At 42.9% G+C, this 20,000-nt stretch overlaps 3 protein-coding genes across 12 annotated transcripts in view; 2 read left to right on the forward strand and 1 right to left on the reverse strand.

The window, feature by feature from the left end:
• LOC106954820 (protein Hook homolog 2-like) overlaps positions 1-11,628 on the forward strand; it is a 19,786-nt gene extending 8,158 nt beyond the window's left edge. For 2 of the 8 annotated variants that reach the window (XM_015044611.1, XM_015044604.1), the window contains 18 exons: positions 143-210; positions 521-586; positions 1,756-1,836; positions 2,984-3,150; positions 3,295-3,435; positions 3,974-4,175; positions 4,349-4,459; positions 5,386-5,473; positions 5,571-5,637; positions 5,854-5,991; positions 7,298-7,385; positions 7,732-7,737; positions 7,881-7,915; positions 7,997-8,079; positions 8,186-8,289; positions 9,903-10,004; positions 10,108-10,183; positions 10,252-11,628. In XM_015044611.1, the coding sequence (XP_014900097.1) occupies positions 143-210; positions 521-586; positions 1,756-1,836; positions 2,984-3,150; positions 3,295-3,435; positions 3,974-4,175; positions 4,349-4,459; positions 5,386-5,473; positions 5,571-5,637; positions 5,854-5,991; positions 7,298-7,385; positions 7,732-7,737; positions 7,881-7,915; positions 7,997-8,079; positions 8,186-8,289; positions 9,903-10,004; positions 10,108-10,183; positions 10,252-10,484 (1,856 nt within the window). In that variant the 3' untranslated portion in view covers positions 10,485-11,628. The remainder of the gene's footprint in view (positions 1-142; positions 211-520; positions 587-1,755; positions 1,837-2,983; positions 3,151-3,294; positions 3,436-3,973; positions 4,176-4,348; positions 4,460-5,385; positions 5,474-5,570; positions 5,638-5,853; positions 5,992-7,297; positions 7,386-7,731; positions 7,738-7,880; positions 7,916-7,996; positions 8,080-8,185; positions 8,290-9,902; positions 10,005-10,107; positions 10,184-10,251) is intronic. The other 6 variants (XM_015044605.1, XM_015044609.1, XM_015044607.1 and 3 more) reach the window with 6 other exon arrangements.
• A 1,693-nt stretch (positions 11,629-13,321) lies between these two features.
• On the forward strand, positions 13,322-15,384 carry trir (telomerase RNA component interacting RNase). Its single transcript, XM_015044616.1, has 3 exons — positions 13,322-14,077; positions 14,422-14,493; positions 14,964-15,384. The coding sequence occupies exons 1-3, from the start codon at positions 13,811-13,813 to the stop codon at positions 15,069-15,071; spliced, it is 447 nt and encodes a 148-aa protein (XP_014900102.1). The 5' UTR covers positions 13,322-13,810; the 3' UTR covers positions 15,072-15,384.
• Positions 15,385-15,921: 537 nt separating this feature from the next.
• The window catches only part of ubn2b (ubinuclein 2b), an 11,734-nt gene continuing 7,655 nt past the window's right edge, over positions 15,922-20,000 (reverse strand). For 2 of the 3 annotated variants that reach the window (XM_015044614.1, XM_015044613.1), the window contains exons 14-17: positions 18,939-20,000; positions 17,857-18,064; positions 17,445-17,513; positions 15,922-16,567 (exon numbers count right to left, since the gene is read on the reverse strand). The exon at positions 18,939-20,000 is cut by the window's right edge and continues 237 nt beyond it. In XM_015044614.1, the coding sequence (XP_014900100.1) occupies positions 16,521-16,567; positions 17,445-17,513; positions 17,857-18,064; positions 18,939-20,000 (1,386 nt within the window). In that variant the 3' untranslated portion in view covers positions 15,922-16,520. The remainder of the gene's footprint in view (positions 16,568-17,444; positions 17,514-17,856; positions 18,065-18,938) is intronic. The other variant, XM_015044615.1, reaches the window with a different exon arrangement.

The raw sequence follows: 20,000 nt of genomic DNA on the forward strand, positions 1-20,000 counted from the left end.
CCCCCCGTTTCCCAGAATAAACTTAAAGTTTGGACCGTCGGTTTAATGAGCCTGAGCTGGTTTCATTTTAGAAAAGATTATTTGCATTAATCTGCGTCTGGCTGCACATCGACACCTTTTGTTGTCATCGTCTCCCAAACAGAGCAAATCAAGCAGATTATGACACTTGAGGAATCTGTCCAGCATGTTGTGATGACAGCCATTCAGGAGGTGAGTGAGTACCCCACTCATCCGCTCCTCGCTCTCTCTCTCTTTTTTTTTGTTTTAATCCAGATGTTAGTCATAGGTGTAATTCATATGGATAAACATTTAGACTGAAATAACTCCCCCCAAATCCTGCTTTATGCTGTTCTAAGAATAGATTTGGTGCTTTTGAGGGCCAACGCTGTAGGAGTTGATTAATATTGAGCTCAGGAAGATTGTCTTCAAATGAGAGATATTAATAAATCTGAGCAGACCTGCATCTGCCAGCGTGGTTTTTATCTGTCACTTCAACTCATTTCCTGCTGCTCGGTTTCAGCTTCTAGCAAAGGAACCGACATCTGAACCAGGAAGTCCAGAGACGTACGGAGACTTTGACTACCAGGTAAATATCACAAAGTCGGTACAGGGAAATTATGAAGCAGAGGATCGTCTGTTTATGTTTGTGAGGTAAAAGGGGTGAGAAAATAATAATAAAAAAACCTTTAAATAGTCAGATTTTGTTTTTTTTCTTTATGTTCAAAATGGATGTTGTTCTTCATTGATACAAAACTTAGAGATGTTGCACGTTTTCTGTATTTAGAAAAAGGCATCTAGTTTTCGATTTCTTTTGTTTTTTGTTCGACTGAACAAATTTATTTTCAGTAAAAAAGACAAAATTTGGGTCTTTTTCTTTCTAAACTCAAAGTCTTACCAAGATTTCTTTTGTCTAGTCCGTGCAAATATCTCAGTACGCTCAAAATACGACAAAACTGACCTACATATAACATTTCACCAAGATATAGGAGCTGGATTTAAGTCAATAATTAATATAGATTTAATAAAGTACTAGTTCCTCCAGCAGATTATTTTCACTTAAACTATTTTGTCTTTTATAAGATCAAAAAATGCAGTGAAACTTGTACTTTTTAATCAATATCCAGAAATGTTTTGCTGAAATGTTAGTACTTTAGTTTTGCCATTGTTCAAGTAAATTAAGACAAATGCAACAAATTTGCAAATTTTGCAGTGTGCCATTATAGGCCCGTCAAAATAAACAATAAACCAATTAATCGCATGACAAATTAAATGAAACTTTTTCATTTTCATTTGTACAATTTATCGGTTTTCTCTCTTTTTACCAAAAAGTGGATGATAAATAAATAAATAAAAAATAAATAAATAAATGTTCATTAGAATTTAAAGTTTATTGATAATTGAGAATGTGTTCTTGCATTTTTGTGGCATTATTACTATTATATAAATGAAAACGGTCTCAAAACAACAGCATTGTTTAGCGCAGTAAGTTCTGGGACAATTTATCGTCCAGCAACATTTGTTATTGTGACGCAGTAAAAAAAATTTTTTAATAATTTTTAAATTGCAGTTGAAGAAGAGCTTTTCAAATTATATAAAAAAAGAGAAAAACTTCACAGTTGCACTCATTGTGTTGTGCTCTCAATGCAGGGAAGTTTGTGGTAGCGTGTGAATCTGTGAGCGCTCGCGTTGCTCCTCTGACGCGCCGGTCTCTCCTCTGATTCTCCGACGTGACGTCTCTTCTCTGCACTCTTTCAGTCCAGGAAGTATTACTTTCTGAGCGAGGAAGCAGGCGAGAAGGAGGACCTGACGCAGCGCTGCAGAGACCTTGAGCATCAGGTCAGTCGGCTGAACGGAGGTCATGTGATTTTTAGCAAACGTTTCCATCTCTAGTAAAGTCAGAATCAGTTTTTTTACGAAGCTCTTCTCTGCACTGACATGCTGCTCTCTGCCAGAGATTATCAGAACTTTTTTCACTTTGGCTTCTATTGATTACCCTGCAGGATATCATCTTGTTTGTGACTTTTTTTTCCCTCTTCCCCCTTTAACACACTTTCTTATCAGTAGTTGCGTAACATCTAGATGAAACTGACACATTGCCTTGGGATGGATCGGTAGCCAACAATAATTTGTGCTCTCTCTCGGCCCACCTGTTTGTTTACTTGCTCGGCCCACACGTTGGGAATTAGTCAGCGGTGTTGTTTTAGGAGCTATTTGCTGTTACTGGCCCGGTGCTGCAAACACGCAATCTGTCCTAAAAAGTTCAGCGCGGGCTTATGCTGCCTGGAAAACGCGTCCCGTTTGAAAAGTTTCCACTTGTTTTTTTTTTTCTTCTGGTGGTTAAAAGATCAAAATTGTTGGAGTTGTTTCCAACTTAAAAAAAATACAGCAGCAGTTCCAGTATAAGGATTCTTGTATCTAATCTTAGCATGAGGATCTGGTTTAAACCCTCGGGGTTGGGGGTGAGTGGAGCTCTGTCAGGGAATATTGAACGTCAGCTGACCGAGCAGCATTGACCACAGAGCATGTGAAGTTTCAAAGAAGCTCGTGCTTTAAAGACTTTCTTTGCACTAAAGCATGATGAGTTTCTTGTGTGTTATCTCAAAGGTTTTCTCTAAATAAACCTGCCTGAAATTGAACAAATTTCTTCACCTTCACACGCTTGGAAATATTTTGCCTTGAGGATTTTTATTTGCATCTTTTATGTAGTAAAAACCAGGGATGCTCTGATCCACTTTTTTTCCCTTCCTGTATCAATACAGATATCTGAGGGGTTTTTTTTTTAACACTGACTAAATGTACTGAATTACAAATGTATGTGATAAATCTGCACACAAGTTTGGTCAAACTTTAATTTGTTCAGTCGGTGCAATTAGGAGTAGAAGAGCCAGTTTAATATAAATAATAAACTTAAATTGAGAAAAACAAAAGGCTGAATACCTCGATCAAACATAAACTGTGACAAACCTTCTTTGAAATCCTGCAGCTGTCACTGGGTGTGGAGGAGAGGTCGTCCCTCCAGGCGGAGGTCCGCTCCCTGAGGGAGAGGCTTAGCCGCAGCGACTCTCTGGATGCCACGACCACCGCCATCACGGGCAAGAAGCTGCTGCTGCTGCAGAGTCAGATGGAGCAGCTGCAGGAGGAGAACTACAGGTTGGCCAACACTGAAAACATCGCTGTGACAACCGGTAGCTTTTCTACCCACATGCGAGATGTTTTGGTGGTAGACTGGAGCTTCTTCTCGAGTCACCTCAGTCGCGTTTGTTTCTCACCCACATGAACCGCCGTGCGTCTCAGGCTGGAGAACGGCAGAGACGACCTGCGCGTTCGTGCAGACATGCTGGAGCGAGAGGTGGCCGACCTGCAGCAGAGGAATGAGGAGCTGACGAGTCTGGCGCACGAAGCCCAGGCGCTTAAAGACGAGATGGACATCCTCAGGTGACCGGACTGTTTAATCGTTCTCTACTATCAAAATCAGTCAGTCATGAGCTGGAATGGTGACCAACACAACTGTACATGTGCTTTAGAGAATCAGTAACACAACACAATAAAGTCAAGTTTTATTGTTTTGTTTTTTTTGTATAGCACATTTCAGCGACAACTTCAAAGTGCTTTAAATAACAACATGATACAGTCAACAATGAAGAAACGGTCAATAAAAAGAACATTTTGTCAAATGCCATCAAATACACTTTGAATATATTGATCAATGTTCCAGTTATTATCAAATGATAGCCTTGATTTAAAACAAAACTATTAAATACAACAATATTATTGTTTATCACGATAACTTCTGAGGCAATTTATCGTCCAGCTAAATATATTAAGGTGACGCAAATCAGGACACAAAGCTGACACCGCCTTCCTGATGTTAATTGAAGGCGTTTGTTATTCACGTTCATCGGTTAAATGACTTTTTCCCCCCAAGCATGGCTAACCGCTACCCAAACCCCCCGCCCCTCTGCTGCCCCCTCAGACACTCGTCTGACCGGGTGAACCAGCTGGAAGCGCTGGTGGAGACCTACAAGAGGAAGCTGGAGGACCTGGGCGACCTGCGCAGACAGGTGCGCCTCCTGGAGGAGCGCAACACCGTGTACATGCAGCGCACCTGCGAGCTGGAGGAGGAGCTGCGGCGGGCCAACGCCGTCCGCGGTCAGCTGGACACCTACAAGAGACAGGCACGCCGCGTCATCTGTTCGCCATCTGAGCGATGATAAACTGAGTCTGGCTGCTGCATGTGTTTGGAGAGATTTGCTGTTTTCCTGGAGCGCTTCTCGCAGACTGCGTGTGCTTTCTGATTTTTTTTTTTTTTTCTGTGTGTGTGTATTTATTTATCTATGTTTTTTTCCAGGCTCATGAGCTTCACACCAGACACACAGCAGAGGCCATGAAGGCTGAGAAGTGGCAGTTTGAGTACAAGAATCTTTATGACAAGTATGACGCACTGCTGAAGGAGAAAGAAGTGAGTTGTTGCTCCTCGTCGGCACATTTGGAAGATGTTGTGTGGATCAGCACTTCTCTGCTGCTGAGACTGTTGCCAGGCAGATATTGTGCTGCTGACTCCCACCTGATCTGATCGGCTTCTAGAAAAGTCTCAGATCTGACAGCGATCTGTCCGTGTTGCATAAAGATTGATGTCATATTGTTTTACGAAAATGAATATCCAGTATTAACAGGTTTGTATCAGTAACAAATTTATCCAAGAAGTTGTTGCAATAAATGATAATATTGTTGTTTTGACACCATCTTCAAGTGATATAATGCAAATTAATTCTCAAAGATTAATAATCTTTAAATTCTAGTGAACATTTAACACTTTAACTGGAAAACATTTTAAACATCCATAATAAACAAAACAGAAACAGATAAAATGAATTATTTCTAGTTAGGGCTGGTCGAGACCAAAGCACCAGACTGAAGACTTTTGTTGTTCAGTTTTTATAGACAGAGAGAAAAGAGGAAAACAATAAATCAAATAGAAATTATAGAGCTTGTTTAAATTTATCATACGATTAATTGATTTATTGCAACAGGTCTAGATATTAATATTGCTATCATGGCCGACAATTTGTGCTACTTTTATATAAATATCCATCACTGTCAACAAATACTCCCCTCCAAAACAAACGACAATGTTTAAATAATAAAATAACAAAGTATCTGCTGTTGGTATCGTCCAAGTTTTAGTTATCAGACCGAAAAAAAATCAGCCAGTTCCGACGGTGAAGATTTATCGTGCATCCTTTGTGTAAAATGCATCGTTTGCTGATGTAACATAACAAAACATGAATAAAAAAACCAAAACAAAGGAGTGTTATTTATCCCAGTTTATCAAATCAGAGCTTCTAATATTCTGGAAAACATGTTGTTTCCTTTTCTCTTCTGCAGCGTCTCATTTCAGAAAGAGACTCGCTTCGGGAAGCAAACGATGAGCTGCGGTGTGCGCAGGTCCAGCAGGGCTGCCTGAGTGGAACAGGTGGGAGAATCATCCCGAATATTTTTATTTATTGATTGCATTGAAACACGATGGCATTTCGTAAGACTAGTTCATATATCTTTGTTTCTCTCTGTAGCAGACTTGTCTGATGGTGACGTGACGGTGGGGAACCTCGCTGCAGAGATCATGCCCACTGAGCTAAAGTACGTCCATGTGTCCATCTGAACCAGAGCTTTACGTTGGTGCCGTGTTCATTGTGGAGTTTTATTTTTGGAAGCTGAACGCTCAGCTGGCCAGTGGATCAGTAACACGGCGTCACATAAGAGCCTCCTCAGTCAGGCCCACCGTTCCCCCATCCATCTCCCGTTCCTTCCCCTCATCCTGTCTTTCTGTTTTTCCCCATTTTCTGCCTCCGACAGGGAAACGGTCGTCCGTCTGCAGAGCGAGAACAAGATGCTGTGCGCTCAGGAGGAGACCTACAGACAGAAACTAGTGGAGGTCCAGGCCGAGCTGGAAGAGGCGCAGCGCAGCAAGAACAGCCTGGAAACCCAGAACAGGTTTGTTCATGAATTCATTAAACGTTTCAACTTTTTTTTCTCTCTCTCTCTCTCAGCAATGTTGGATAAGCGTTCCCCTCTGGTGGGGGGGGGGAGGCACCATATTGTGCGTTCCCGGGTATTAAACTGTTGATTTGGCTGAGGGAAGGAGTGATATCTGCCTAAATGTCAACTCGCCCTCTGGACTGCGTGTGGAGCGGAGCTGTGTGGGCTGGGCTGGAGGACAGGCAGCAGAAAGCCAGATTGTCCCTACAGCGTGTGTGTTTATGTGCAAGAGAGAGTGTGTGTGTTTACATGCCTGTGGGCATGTGGACATGTGGGTGGACTGTGTGTGTGTGTGTGTGTGTGTGTGTGTGTGTGTGTGTCCAATGCAACACCAGGCTGAGGGTGTGGGAAGCATCCCCAGCAACAGTAACAGGAGGAGAGGAGTGGAGTGAGCATGCTCAGTAGAGCGGAGCGCTGAATGGACGACAGGTGCTCACAGCAGATGCACAAAGTTCCACTTGAAATATCTTTAGCCCACAGTGGAATCGCTAAATAATTTAAACAGAGATAATTTAAGGATCTTTTTTCAACAGAGGATGGTGAAATATGTGAAATGCTCTGATCTGTAAAGGACTATTACATTGTCAAACGAATCTTCTACAGCTGATTTTAGAAAGTTCACTCAATGAACTGTTGGAGGGAAACGGGTTTAATCTGAACAAAAAGTTACATTTAGCTTAAATATGATCAGTTTTTTTAGCAATATTTTTTTCTGGAACAACTTTATTTCAAACAAAAAAATACAGGAAGGAAATAAAACAGATGGTAGAGAACAAGTTATGAACTGCTAGATACCATGTGCTTTAGCCTTAGCTTCTTCGAAATATGTTGATGGACTGCTTTAGCATTAGCTTCTTTTAATACTGTGATAATGTAGCACTTTAGCTCAGTGTTAAAGTGCTATAATCCGTTCACTTTCCCGTCTGTAGCAGAACCATTAGCTTTTTGCTAACAGCTGTTGAAATGGTGCTTTAGCTTCGGCATTAGCTTCCGCTAAATATCTTACTGGCGTAGTGCATTAGCTTCCACTAGATCCTGTGTTAATGTAGCGCTTTAGGTGTTTTAGCAGAGCTGTTTGATTACTTCTTTAAGGTTACCTCAGCGATGCGCTCCACTGCCTCTGCTGCTAACACGAATCAGTCCACAAATGATGGTCCTTAAACAAGATCACGGCGTCGTAGAGTTGGTATTCATTTCAGACTTATACTTTTTCATAAAATCCACATTAAAATCTTCCTCCCTCCCTGTTGTCCATGCCAAGGTTGAACCAGCAGCAGATCTCGGAGCTGCGCTCTCAGGTGGAGGAGCTCCAGAAAGCGCTGCAGCAGCAGGACAGCAAACACGAGGACGTGAGTGGAATAATCCGCCTCTCCTGCTCTGTTGCTTTTCACCGTTACTCAGCATACTGTCCACAATCAGGCCGATGGAATGCCGACTCTTTATACGGCCTAATCAAGTTATAATTTCTGAAAAGGAAAAATAATCCTTTTTGCACGGCTCACTGAGAGATTAGCTAGAAAGACCACTTGGCCTTGGAGGACTGCAGTGTTTGCTCTCCTTGTGGGACCTGTTGTGTGGGACTTTAACCCATGTTTGCTGTGGTGATTCAGCGTTAACGCCTGCCCCTCTCTGTTTGTCTCTCTCCACTTCTCCGCCCCCCTCCTCCTCCCCCCATCCTACATCTGCCAAAATCAGGCCATCGTAAGTACGGCCCGTCCAAGAGGCCCGTGATTTCACTCTGCGACAGCTTGACTCGCTGCTTACATGTTTCACGTTTTCATCCTTCACATAGTGTGAATCTTACATTAACGTTTTGTGTTTTTTCTGCTCTTATTGAACCGAAGTCGTCATTGTTGAAGAAAAAGCTGGAGGAGCATTTGTAAGTCATTCACTTCCGCTGCTGCTTGGTGCGCCGGTTTACCACCGATGGGATTCGCCTAAAGTGACTCATTTGTTTCAGGGAGAAGCTGAACGAAGCTCACTCTGACCTCCGGAAGAAACGGGAGGTCATCGACGACCTTGAGCCCAAAGCGGACAGCAACAGTTGAGACCCGTTGTTTTGTTTTGTTTTGGGGTTTTTTTTTCCCCGACTCTCCCGGCTTATTGGTTCATGCTGTGGAGTTCTGAACACGCCTGTTTTTTTTCTCAGTGGCCAAGAAGATAGATGAACTCCAGGAGATCCTTCGGAAGAAGGACGAGGACATGAAACAGATGGAGCAGAGATACAAACGCTACATGGAGAAAGCCAGAACGGTCAGTCCTCGTCGAGGGAACACTCCTCTCATCAACATGGCTCATTAAAGGAGCCTTCCGTCATTTAAAGCTTCAAATGAGACGAAATCTGCTAGATATTTACAAAACAAAGCAGTCTTCTTAAAGGGACCCACAATCAGTTGTAATATCAGACTGTATTTGACGAACATTTAGTACAGATTTATTTTAAAAATACTGTTTATATATACGGTAGCGGATGTATGCTAGGTGCTACAGCGCTAGCTACATCAGAGAAGTATTTTTTGCGCTTTGAGTGACGTTCAACCCTTTTGGTTTGAAAGCCAGTGTAGCAACGGCAAAGGAAAGTGAAGATGAGGAGGACCAAGCAGATGAAGAGGAGAGACTGATAGAAAAATGTTACGTATTGCACAGTGTGTGGTGAAGTCATCTTTGTTGAAGAAACAAAAATGAGTTTTGGTGCTGCTCCTACACAAAGTAAATACTGATACTTTTTATCTAAGTTTAATCAAACTTTTGGTGTAACCGCATCCTCAGTTTGGCAGGCACTGTGGAAAAAAATGGCGACCCCTGCACGTGAAAAATATAATCACAATATACAATTTTTGAAGTTATTGTGAGGTTTCGCTATGAGTGCACCGATTTATCAGCGCCGATTTTCTTAATTTTGGGAGATCAGTGATGGACTAATAATTTCATATAAAAACAATCTGATCCCCTGATCTCATCATCTCAGCAAAGGTCTAAAAATGAACCACTCTCCTCTCCTGCTCTGCAGAGAGAGAGACAGAGCGACAGACTCAGACACCAGGTCATGTCTCCACGTTTGCAGTTAACAAAAGTGGAGCAACTTTCTTGCTATATTTTGCGACAAAAAATTTTGTCGTCGGCCAAAATCGGAATCGACAGGTCAGGCATTTTAAAGATTGGTAATCAGTGATCGGCCAGAAAATGACAATCGCTGCACCGCTAGTTTTTATGTTTAACAACTTTGAAGTTAATGAAGATATTTCAACATATTTTGGCCAACATGTTCAACTAGTTGTGGATCCCTTTAACTACTAGCTGCTGTAGGTTTTTTGGCTAAATATTCTCTGATTTATATTCAATGTTGGACCCCTCACATACTGCAGAACTCAGTGGATGAAACATGAGATGTAACAGCAGTGAAGCCTTTCAAAAGCACTTCTATCTGTTAAACTTTACCTCATTTTTTATGTTGCCACCATAAAATGAATGTGATAAATCATCACATTGAAATGTCATTTTGAAGTGGAGGAATGGATGATTTGTATGGGTGTTTTTTTTTTTTTTTCTAGTCTGACCAAAGTTAAGCTTCAAACTGCAAACATGTTCTGGCAGCATTATGCTGTGGAAATGCTAATCTGCGAATGCAACCGTTTTATGTCAAGTAATCATGTTTCTGAATGACCTAGTCAAAGCACACACCTAAAATCTATTCAAAATGAAGCAGCAGAAGGATCTACAACCTACAGACTTGGTCACAAACGCACACCACACTTTTCAGATTTTATTTTCGACAGTTACCATCCCGGTAGAACACGTTTTCAGCATGACGAAGTGTTTCCGGGGCGACAGAAAGGTGTCATCAGGAGGATGTTTTCTGTGTGCAGGTGATCAAAACTCTGGACCCCAAGCAGCCGGCTCCGACTCCCGACGTCCAGTCTCTGAGGAACCAGCTGACGGAGAAGGAAAGAAAACTCCAGCATCTGGAGGTGAGCCGCGTAAAGAGCGTCGGCTGGCGAAACTCCACTCGTTTTTTTTATTTTTTCCCAAAGTGTCACTAAAAAGCGCCGGGCGCGTTTGTTTCTCCTCCAGCACGACTACGAACGGAGCCGAGCCAGACACAGCCAGGAGGAGAAGCTCATCATCAGCGCCTGGTATAACATGGTCGGTACGAGGAGGGCGCCTCGTTTTCCCAGCTCCGCGTCTCTCTTAACCCCTCTGCCGTTTCCTCCGCAGGGCATGGCGTTGCACCAGCAGGTGTCGGGCGAGCGGCTGGGACCCGGAAACCAGGCCATGTCCTTCCTGGCCCAGCAGAGACAGTCCACCAACGCCCGGCGCGGCCTGGTCCGCCTCCAGCCCAGATGAGGCGGGACGGGACGGCCAGGTCCACCTCTACCTTGATGCCTTCACTTGGACCGCTGCACGTTTCCCTCTGTCTCATGTTGCTGCTGCCCCCTGCTGGCTCATAGCCACATGACAACATTGTGTTTTTCTGTAATTAGCCTCCAGCAGGTTTTGTCACCTTTTTAGGTGACTTTGTTTCCTGTGTAGCCTCTTCAACTCAGTCTTGTGTTTTAATCTTTTTTATTACTATTATTATTATTTAATATTAGGTTAAACGGTACAAGTTTGGATCATTCTAATGTGATGGAGGGTATTAGTAGGATATTTCCAGTTAATGAAGGTGTATAGTATGAAATCACTACACTGTTTTTGTTGAGTTCCCTCCCGTCTTCGTCTAAAACGTAAACACTGGAGGGAACCCGATCGTCAGGGGTGGATGGGAAATGTTTGAATGTTTTTCTGAAATGCAAACTTCGTAAAACTCTTTACACTGGAGCACTTTTATTGTTAGAAAGCCGGATGTGTTCAGTGCCTTGTACAGGATCAGAACTGTTTCCTTTGTGGAGCAGACCGGCGATGAAGACGATCAACCTCTTCTCTGTTTTATGCATCCAAGTTTAGATTTAAGTTTTTTTTGTTTTGTTTTTTTTAATCAATATTTTTTTTTTATCATCACACTAATGGTTGAAACAGGGTACGTGGTTGTGGGTGGAGCCTAACGGCGCTCACTGCATCCCGCTGCTGAACTCGTGTTAATCCCAGTTTAAAGCTGGATGATCAAACTACTGATGTTTGGCCGTTTTTTTCTGCTGCTGATCCCTCATGGAAGGAAACTTTGAAGGAAACGCTTCCTGCCGTTGTCTGACAGGAAGCGAGCGGCAGATAAAAGGCATGATCAAACACTAAATCTGACTTTTCTTTACCTTTACCCAGACTTTTTCTCTTTTTTTGATCTAAGCCTTTTCTGTTTTTTTTGTTCATCCTATATCAGAACTGTGATCTTGTAACTTGTTTGATCCCCGTTGACGCTTTGTGCCGTTTTCTCCTCAGGCCACAGTCATATTGCTGTGCACATTTTTCTGAGTTCATTGCTTTTGTTTTATTTATGGTTTGAAGCCGTAGCATGGTGCGAAGAGGCTTGGTTGTGTTTTTCATACTGTGGTCTGGTAGATGACATGGTGCTGTGATGGGGATCTGAGGCACGTTAAAGAGCCGTAGTTCTGTTCTGCTGCTGCACATCAAATAAACTGGATCCGAACAGGAAAATCACATCTGTTTGGTTTCTCTACATTCACTCTTAGGTTCAACTGGAAACTTTTGTACATGAAAACGACATCAGGCCTTCAAACGTAATTCTATCCCTTGAAGAGGGGAAGGAGACTCGCGAGAAAAAAAACCTCAGATTAATCTCAGAAATATTCTAGAAAAAATTTAGAAATTTCAAACAATCAAAAACTTTTAATTTCCAAAACATTTTCTAGAAAATTGAATAGATTCATCTCGATTCTTTTTTTTTTTCTTCCGTAAACTTTCCACTTTTGGATCTAGGATATTTCCAAAAAAAAAAAAAAAAAAAAATTCTGGAAAGTTGCAGATTAATCTCAAAATTTCTGAGTTTTTAGGTGGAAATGTACTCTTGTACTCTTTTTTTTTTCTCTCTCTCTCTCTTTACAATGGCCCGAGTACAGCACCATACTTAATGCTTCTAAATATTATGAATGATGAATATCTTTTCAGTTTTGTTAGATATCTGAAGAAATGGCATCAATGAAGACCACAGCATGATTCATGCGGTGGCAGAATCATGCTGTGGGTTTGAGCAAAGGTGGTAAAGGTTTCAAAAGACTAGTAGTTATAATCTACAGTGAGAAAAAAAAAAGTTTTCAGACCACCAACTATGAAGTTGGTGGTCTGAAAAAATTAAACCCAATACTTTCCAGAATTTAGGTTAAAAAAAAAAAACTAAAATGAAAACCAGGGGTTTTTTTTATGTAACAAAATGTGTAAAAGTTTGACTTTTCCAAAGCTTGGCCTCTTCTCTAAGAACATTGTGATAATTCAGTCACCATCTTAAAGGTCATGATGAATAATCGAAACTTCCCACATCCTTTGTGCAAGTGTCAAAACAGCCCAGTGAACTACGGGAGGACGTTGTTTATCGATCGCACCAGTTCACACACAGCTGAACGTCTCCATATGGAGTCACCAAAGATCACAGTGATCAATAACGCAGAGCAACAACTCTGCTCTCTGTAGCAATGAATCCTGGATTTAAGTAAATCTTTAGTTTGACAAATCCTGCCTCTGCTGAACCTGTACTTTCCTCCACTAGCCTTCTAGTCAAATGAACTTGTGTGATTTTTGTTTTTACTGTATATTATGGTTTATGGCTGCTCATAACTTCTTAAATAAATTAAAAGCAGAAATCAACTATATTTCTACAGAGGTGATGAAATAAGCATATTTAAATAAGACATTGGACATCTTTTTGTATTTGATATGTACAGACATGCAGAATAAGTAAACTCAGATTAAAGGTTGGACACTTCCATTGTTTTTTTTTTTTTAGACTATGCTACTCAAAGTATTTTATTTTTAAAAGCTTTTTACATATCTTTACCAGCGGTGTCAATTCACTGCATTTGGGATGTGGAGTTGTATGACATGCCTTCTTTATCTGCAGTGTGAATATAGTTATTCTCTGAGAAATTCACATCAAATATAAAAAGGAACTTTATTTCATTTTATTCAGCTGGAGGAGCTGAATATGTATTCATGTATAGGGGGATAAAGAAAGCCACAAAAACATTCTTAGTCAAATGTTTTTACCAAGTTATTGTACTGTCACTTTTTTTAATAGTCTGTATTTCACCCCAGCGTCTGAACAGCGCCCCCTGGAGTCGTATTGTCGAATGACCATAGAATGTTTTTGTAACACCGACACAGTAGGAGGCGCTAGAGACACAACGCCGTTGGGGGGGGGAAATAATAAACATGGCCGACCGACGGTAATGGGTGGCAAAAGTTAGCGACGATAAAGCTTTGAAGTTGCTCGTTATTCTTATCGGTATTTGAAGCTTCTTTCACGTTGAAGATTACATTTAATGTGTTGGCACCTCCGGGAGGGGAGTTGACGGCGGAAGGTAGTTTGTTTCTCACCGAGAGGCCTTACAAGAAACGGATGTTAGCCACGTTAGCAGGCTAGCCTGCGTCTGCTTTTGTTTTTTTCTCGAATTATATTTGTGGACCACAAGACGGACGTTTTCTTTTTCACTTGGACATTTGTGCTTATTTTTAAGTAATTGAATCGGTATATTCCTGTTATTTTTCTTTCTTTCCTGGGTCCAAGTAGTTGTTAGCAGGCCGCCTTTTAAACATCTAGCTTAAAAACAAAGCCACAGTGAGTAGTAAAAGCCGCTCGCTTTGAGTCGTCGGACTGTGGGTGTGAGACATGGATCCAAAGCGAGCACACGGCAAACATAAGACCAGCGGCGGGAGCAGCAGCGGGGGCTCCAGCCCGGCGTCTCCCTCCAGCAGCCCCGCGGCGTCGGGGGTGGCCAACGCGTTCGCCAACGACGGCAGCTTCATGGAGATTTTTAAGAAGAAGATGGAGGAGGAGCAGAGGAAAAAGGAGGCGCAGCAAACAGGTGGAGAAGCGAGAGCCACCGAACAAGGACAGACCTCAGTGGAAAAGAAGGCCCTCCCTGTGACCAGCTTTGTAAGGGGTTTAGCAGTTGTAAGACGAGTTAGCAGTAGTTCAGCTCACCCGGTATTTCAATCCCTGAAATACCGGGATTGAGTTTAATACGCGGTGAAATTTTGTGATCTATAATTGTAGTTTTTAAAAAATATATATATTTATTTTTTTATAATTAGACGCCAGTATCAATATTCAAACTGCTAGCGGAGTAAAGGTTAGGGTTGCTCTTCACTGGTGATGCTCTCACTGGTGGTGCAGCAGGAGGCTAAATCTAGTCCCTCTGCTCTGGTGTAGTTTCCTTCATTGGCAATCCACCTGCAAGGACCCCTGTAACGGTGTCAGTCTTCTATCCCCTCACCCAGGTGGGGAAGCGCCGTGGCGGTGTGTTCCTTAAGACCGGAATGGTTGCGAAGAAGCAGAAACAGGACGCAGAAGTAAGTATGGCAGCTGCCACATGGCTTTTCTACACTACATCTTGTTTTTCTGAGGCATAATCGAAGGATAATGGCGATATAAAATGCAGCAGCTTTTGTATAGTAGTACTAAAAAATTAAGTTACTGGTTTATCTCCATTTAGTTTGTCTGGACTACTCTAAAATCCTTTAAATCATTTATGGACCAACATTTGTGGTAGATTGTGATTTAATTTCAGAAAGAATTATTTTTTTGTTTTGCTTGTTTTTCATTAATTGAACCTTAAAACTCACATTTTCCCATCTTTAAAACCATCAGTGGATGCCTCATTAGTATTTTTGAGTTTATTGAAAGTCAGTAATAGCGAAAAGATTAGGTTTTTTGGAAAGTCAAAATTGGTGAGTCTGATTGGGGTTTTTTTAGTTAGTATTTTGTATTTTTCTCGTTTTGCATCATACCGTCAGTAACCCTTCATGTTTTCTCCACACAGGCTGAGGCAGGAAAGAGCGATGCTTGGTCAAAGTACATGGCTGAGGTGAAAAAGTACAAAGCCCACCAGTGCAGCGACGACGATAAAACCAGACCGCTGGTCAAATAGGCGAAGCGACGACGCTTTTGGGAGAGAAACCCACCCAGGAGGAGCTCCAGAGGAGATGACCTTTAGTGACCTCCTCTTACTGCCAGTTGAAGTCACCTTCACTGTCAAAGAAAAAAAAACTGCTTAGGCTGATTCAAGTCTTTTCCTTTGTTTTTGTTATTTTTTGTCTCATTTGGTTTCTGGTGTCAAAAGGTGTTGACGCATCTCAGTATCATTTTTCATGCCTTCGATGTCATATTTGTGTTAATCCATGTATAACTTAAACAGATTACATAGCCTACCAATGGTTTGAATTAAATCCAGTTTCAATTGTTTTGTGTCACTGTTGGGTATTTTTACAGATCAGTGTCCTCATTCCTGTTTTAACCAATTTTCACTGAGTTTCTGTAAAAAACAAAAAAAATCTTATTTTGGTTTCAAAATTCCAGATTTTTTCCATTGATTTTTCTAACATTTGATTTTTGTATTAAGTGAAATTAAAACATTTAACTGTGCTTAAAATACTAAATGCCATGTGAAGATTTTTAGGAAGTTTTGTGGATGTCGGTTTTATCCTAATAAGTGGAGGTAATGAGTTGGAGCTTGTTTTGTTGCGACTGTCATCTTAAATCATCTTGATAATCAACATTTTCAGTGCTCAACTGTAGGAACACTGGCTTTTATACATTTACAGAGAACTGTAATAAATATACATTTAGTTTAGAGGGGGGAAAAAAAAGCTAAGAGCTGTCAAAAGCATTTAAATAGACATTTACAAGGTGTACCTAAATGCACCATGACAGCTCAGAAGTGTTATTGAACAGCTAATAGGTCACATTTTCAAACTTGGCTGAAATATTTAACGATGGCATCACATTGAGGATCAAAGACTTTAATTAAAGTAGGCTTATGTACTATACAGAAACAAATGTATCGAAGAATTCAAGTACATTTGAAAACATGTACATCTCTTAAAAAAGCTCATTCAATTTGCAGTTTACATTTCTTACAGGTTTCAGTGATAATTACATTAGGATATTTTTTTCATTTTGCTTTAAAAAACAGCACCAAGTAGACAAACTGACCATGCATCAGAGTGGGAGACATCCAGAAAGGCACACGGTCCGGTCCGGCAGCAGGACCAGAACCTTCATGCACACACAGCTACACTCGCCTCCGAATCCCATTCATTACCTCTCCCTGTCCACAGTGATATAGGTCTATTATGTAAACATTGACAAACTATTTGCCTTCTCTACAAAGGTGTTATAAAATAGTTTTTTTTTAAAAAAGAAGTTATTTGACTGTGGCGCTGAGCTGATTTCATGAGGTGAAGCCCATTCAGTCCCACACCCTTGTTAAGCATGATCTGTTCCAGATTTCTTCTCTCTTTTTTTTTTAATCCCCCCCTCGGCTTCGCATCATTGGTGGCACCGACGGGATTTTGACAGGCGCAAAAATCAATCCGGATCATAGAGTCTTCCTCTTAGTGTCGCCTCCTTGGCTCTGACTGACGTCTGAAGAAGAAGAAAGTAGAAAAAAGTGAAGAAGAGTTGGATGTGATGCAAATAAAGAAATTTGGTAGCACTCCTGGTAAAGATGTGGCTAACACAGGTAAATGATAATACTGTGACAGAAGATATACAAAAAAAAAAAAAAAAAAAAAAACCTTTAACTTAAGCCGTTTATTTGGATTTTGTGTTTGTAAGTGCTGATATTAATGTATTAATCCTGGGTTCTCTTCTCTCTTCGGATCACTCCACAGATTTTCTACTTAGGTGAAACGTGGAGGACGGTTGATTGTGTGAACTGGTAAACCAGTTCTGAGATAAATTAGTAACTTTTGGATCGTCATGTTAAGATCGATCCAATTATGACAAAGTTCTCGCTCAATTTTTTAAATTTTCTAGATGTTTTTGAGCCTCGATGCCAGCTTGGCATCTTTTAGGACAAACAGGAGGGAAGGGAATTAAGACAAGATGGGACATGAAGGAGGGAAAATTAAGGACAAAGAAAAGAAACTTCAGAAAGAATCAATGTAGGACAGAAAATATAAAGACAGTGAGGTACAGAAAGGAAGAAAGGAGGGAAAGAAAATAGAGGATAATCAAAGGAAAAGAAAGAAAAGATGAAGGTTGGATGGGGGTTTTTTTTCAGTTGTACATTTGCTACTGGAGTACAAGATGAGTTTAGCTTTCCACATCTTTACAAATTTGTACCAATAAATGTGATAAAGTGAAGGGGACGACAACAAAAATAATTCCGCCAAGACATGCTGCCACCGACAGATGAGAACAGAACCGGACAGCCCGAAACGAACAACACCAGACACTAAAACAGAAACGGCTGAAGAGATGGAGCAGGCGTCGAGGTACAGGAAGGGTCCGGTTTTACCTGAGAAAGCGAGCTGCAAGTGAGGAGGCAGAGCAACCTGAGACCCTGACTGGAGACTCTTATACAGATCTGAGGAGACAGGACAGGGCGACGAGGAGGGGGAGGAACAGGTGCGACACAAACAGGAGAGATGAAAGAGAGGAGGGAGGAAGAGAAGGGATGCAACAGCCAGACATCAGGGAAGAAGCAGGAAGGAGGACAGGAGAAGATGTGGGAGATGAACAAAATGAAATATAGTCAAACATTAATTACATTCAGACAAACAATATGGTGATCCAACAAATGATGCCAACGTACAACATTAAACGGGGCCTACAGGAGACCTGAGACGACAGCAGAGCAACCCACTGACTGTCCCCCAAACAGGAAAAAAAAAACTTTTTCATGGATTTTCTTAGTGTGCGACACTCACTCTGGGTCAGGGTGGAGAACGCTGCGCTGTTACTGGCCGCCGAGCTGCTGGTCGCCGTATTGGAGCCTCCCGTGCCCAGCTGGGACAGGTTCAGCATGGGGGACAAGTGGAACGGCAGGGACACGGGCACCAGGCCCCCCAGCATCCCGAACCCCAGGGGGAGGGACGAGGCCGAGCCGAGCAGGCCGCCACTTCCTGTCGTGGAGACCTGGACGGAAAGATGTTCAGTTAGAGAAACATGGACTGGGGTAAGGGTAAAACCTGCACACGGTTGGGTCAACATTTCTTGAATGACCCGGACCTCTGACCCACTGAAACCCATGATGGTACGCAACCGTAAAGGGCTCAACGCACAGGAAGTTTCAAGTTCCTATGAAACAATCCTACACAAAACTCATGACAGTCCTACTCCAGCTAATCAACCGGCGAAATTTGTGTGTGAGAAATTTCGAGCTCGTACACATGCAGGCGAGTGACGTCACACATGAAAGTTGAAAAATGTTCAACTTCATGGGTTAAAGCAGGCCTACGGAAAGCCTGCTGGGTCATATACATGTGAGCATTTCACCTTGCTCTGACTCAACTTTGAGGCGTATACAACAAATAAAATATGTGATGTTAACACTTTGAATACCAGTCAAAAAGTCACATGTCAGTAACACAAAATACATCAACTGCGTAAAATAGCTGTTTGTGGCTTCTGTTACGGCGCAAAAATATCTACAAACACATCATAGACACACAGTCACTTGTGGAGAACAAGCGACTGTGGTTTCATCGCACAAGTTCCATATGAAAGTGGTTGAGAGGGAGCAAAGTTACGTCTCGTGTGTTCGGTTCAACCCAAATGGCAGCAAAAGGTGAAAGTTTTTAGCGACTCTGGCGCGATCGTGACAACTGGACATTTTTCAACTTTCGCTAGCCCACAGACATGTCGACCAGCTTGAAATTTCGGCGGTGCCTTGACTGGAGGAGGACAAGAGACTGTCGACTCATCTCAAGTAGGAAATGTGTGGAGAGGGAACAACGTCGCCTCTCGTGTTTCAAGCCCTTTAGACGAGTTTTTAAACCAGAACACAAACCTGCGGTAGCTGAGACGAGACCGATGACAATGGAACAGACACGACCGGCTTGACCCCCTGAGGTGTCCCGCCCACAGTCCTCTGACGCTGGCCCTGGGTCACCGAGGCCGCAGCTGCTGCTGCGGGGGAGGCACTGCTTCCTGAATGCTTGCTCATAGATGAGGTGTTTATAAGGCTGGTGTTGGTGGCGCTGATAACGCCTGGGGTCTTTTGGCTGCTGGAAGGAGTGTAGCTGCCTTGACCCGACTTGGCCACTCCTCCTGAAGCACCTGAGAACGGCGGCCGGAAGCTCGCCGGGGTTTTGGGAGTGTACTGGTGTATCGAGGGGGCTGCCTGAGATCGAGGACTCTGAGAAATGGAGGGTGAGGTTTGGATGCTGGAGGTGGAGGCGGGGGAGATGGTGGGGTTGGGTGTTCGGGGGGTGAGCTTGACGATGGGTGGGATGCTGCTGTGGGAGGACTTGGTGAGGGTGGCATGCATGGGGGTGATGAAGTTGGACTGCGGCTGAGGTTGGACTCCGGATGGGGTTTGTGGAAGGGAGGAGGGCGGCTTGTTCTGGGGCGTCTGGGGCAGGCGGGGAGTCTGGAAGGTTTTGTTGATGACGAGCGAGGGGGACGTGAGGGTGTGCGGCCGAGACTGAGTCGAAGTGATGATGATTGTGTCTCCTCCACCGACTTTATTATTGCTGCTCTTAAGGAGGCCCGACGGGGGGATGGACACCCCCGTCTTTGGTCCCGGGGCCACCAGCGGAGAGGCGGTGGGCGGAGGGCGTGGCTTAGGTGAGGAAACTGAGACGGGCATGTTTGCTTTCGTCACGCCCACGCTTAAAGGTCTCTGAGTGTTCAAAACAGTGTGTCTGTTTAGCTGTGGCGTGGCCTTGACGACCCCCGCCCCCTCCACTCTCACCGGGGTCAGAGGAGACGGCGTGTTGGGGGCGGGCCGGGACAGGGCGCTGGAGGGCGATGAAGAGGTAGTGATGTAGTGAGGTGTGCTGGAGCTGGGAGTACTGACGGAGGTCTTCTTCTGCAGCTGGAGGAGAGGCGAGGCGTGGAGGCCGGGGGG

This window comes from Poecilia latipinna, unplaced genomic scaffold, assembly GCF_001443285.1.
Source record: "Poecilia latipinna isolate Pla-1442-1.1 unplaced genomic scaffold, P_latipinna-1.0 Scaffold683, whole genome shotgun sequence".
NCBI lineage: Eukaryota > Metazoa > Chordata > Actinopteri > Cyprinodontiformes > Poeciliidae > Poecilia > Poecilia latipinna.

Bases quoted from the DNA above. Each gene is read 5' to 3' on its own strand.
- trir (XM_015044616.1), top strand. From the start codon at position 13,811: ATGGATCCAAAGCGAGCACACGGCAAACATAAGACCAGCGGCGGGAGC. The intron at 14,078-14,421 runs GTAAGGGGTTTA...CCCCTCACCCAG, and splicing joins CCCTCCCTGTGACCAGCTTT to GTGGGGAAGCGCCGTGGCGG. The intron at 14,494-14,963 runs GTAAGTATGGCA...TTCTCCACACAG, and splicing joins AGCAGAAACAGGACGCAGAA to GCTGAGGCAGGAAAGAGCGA.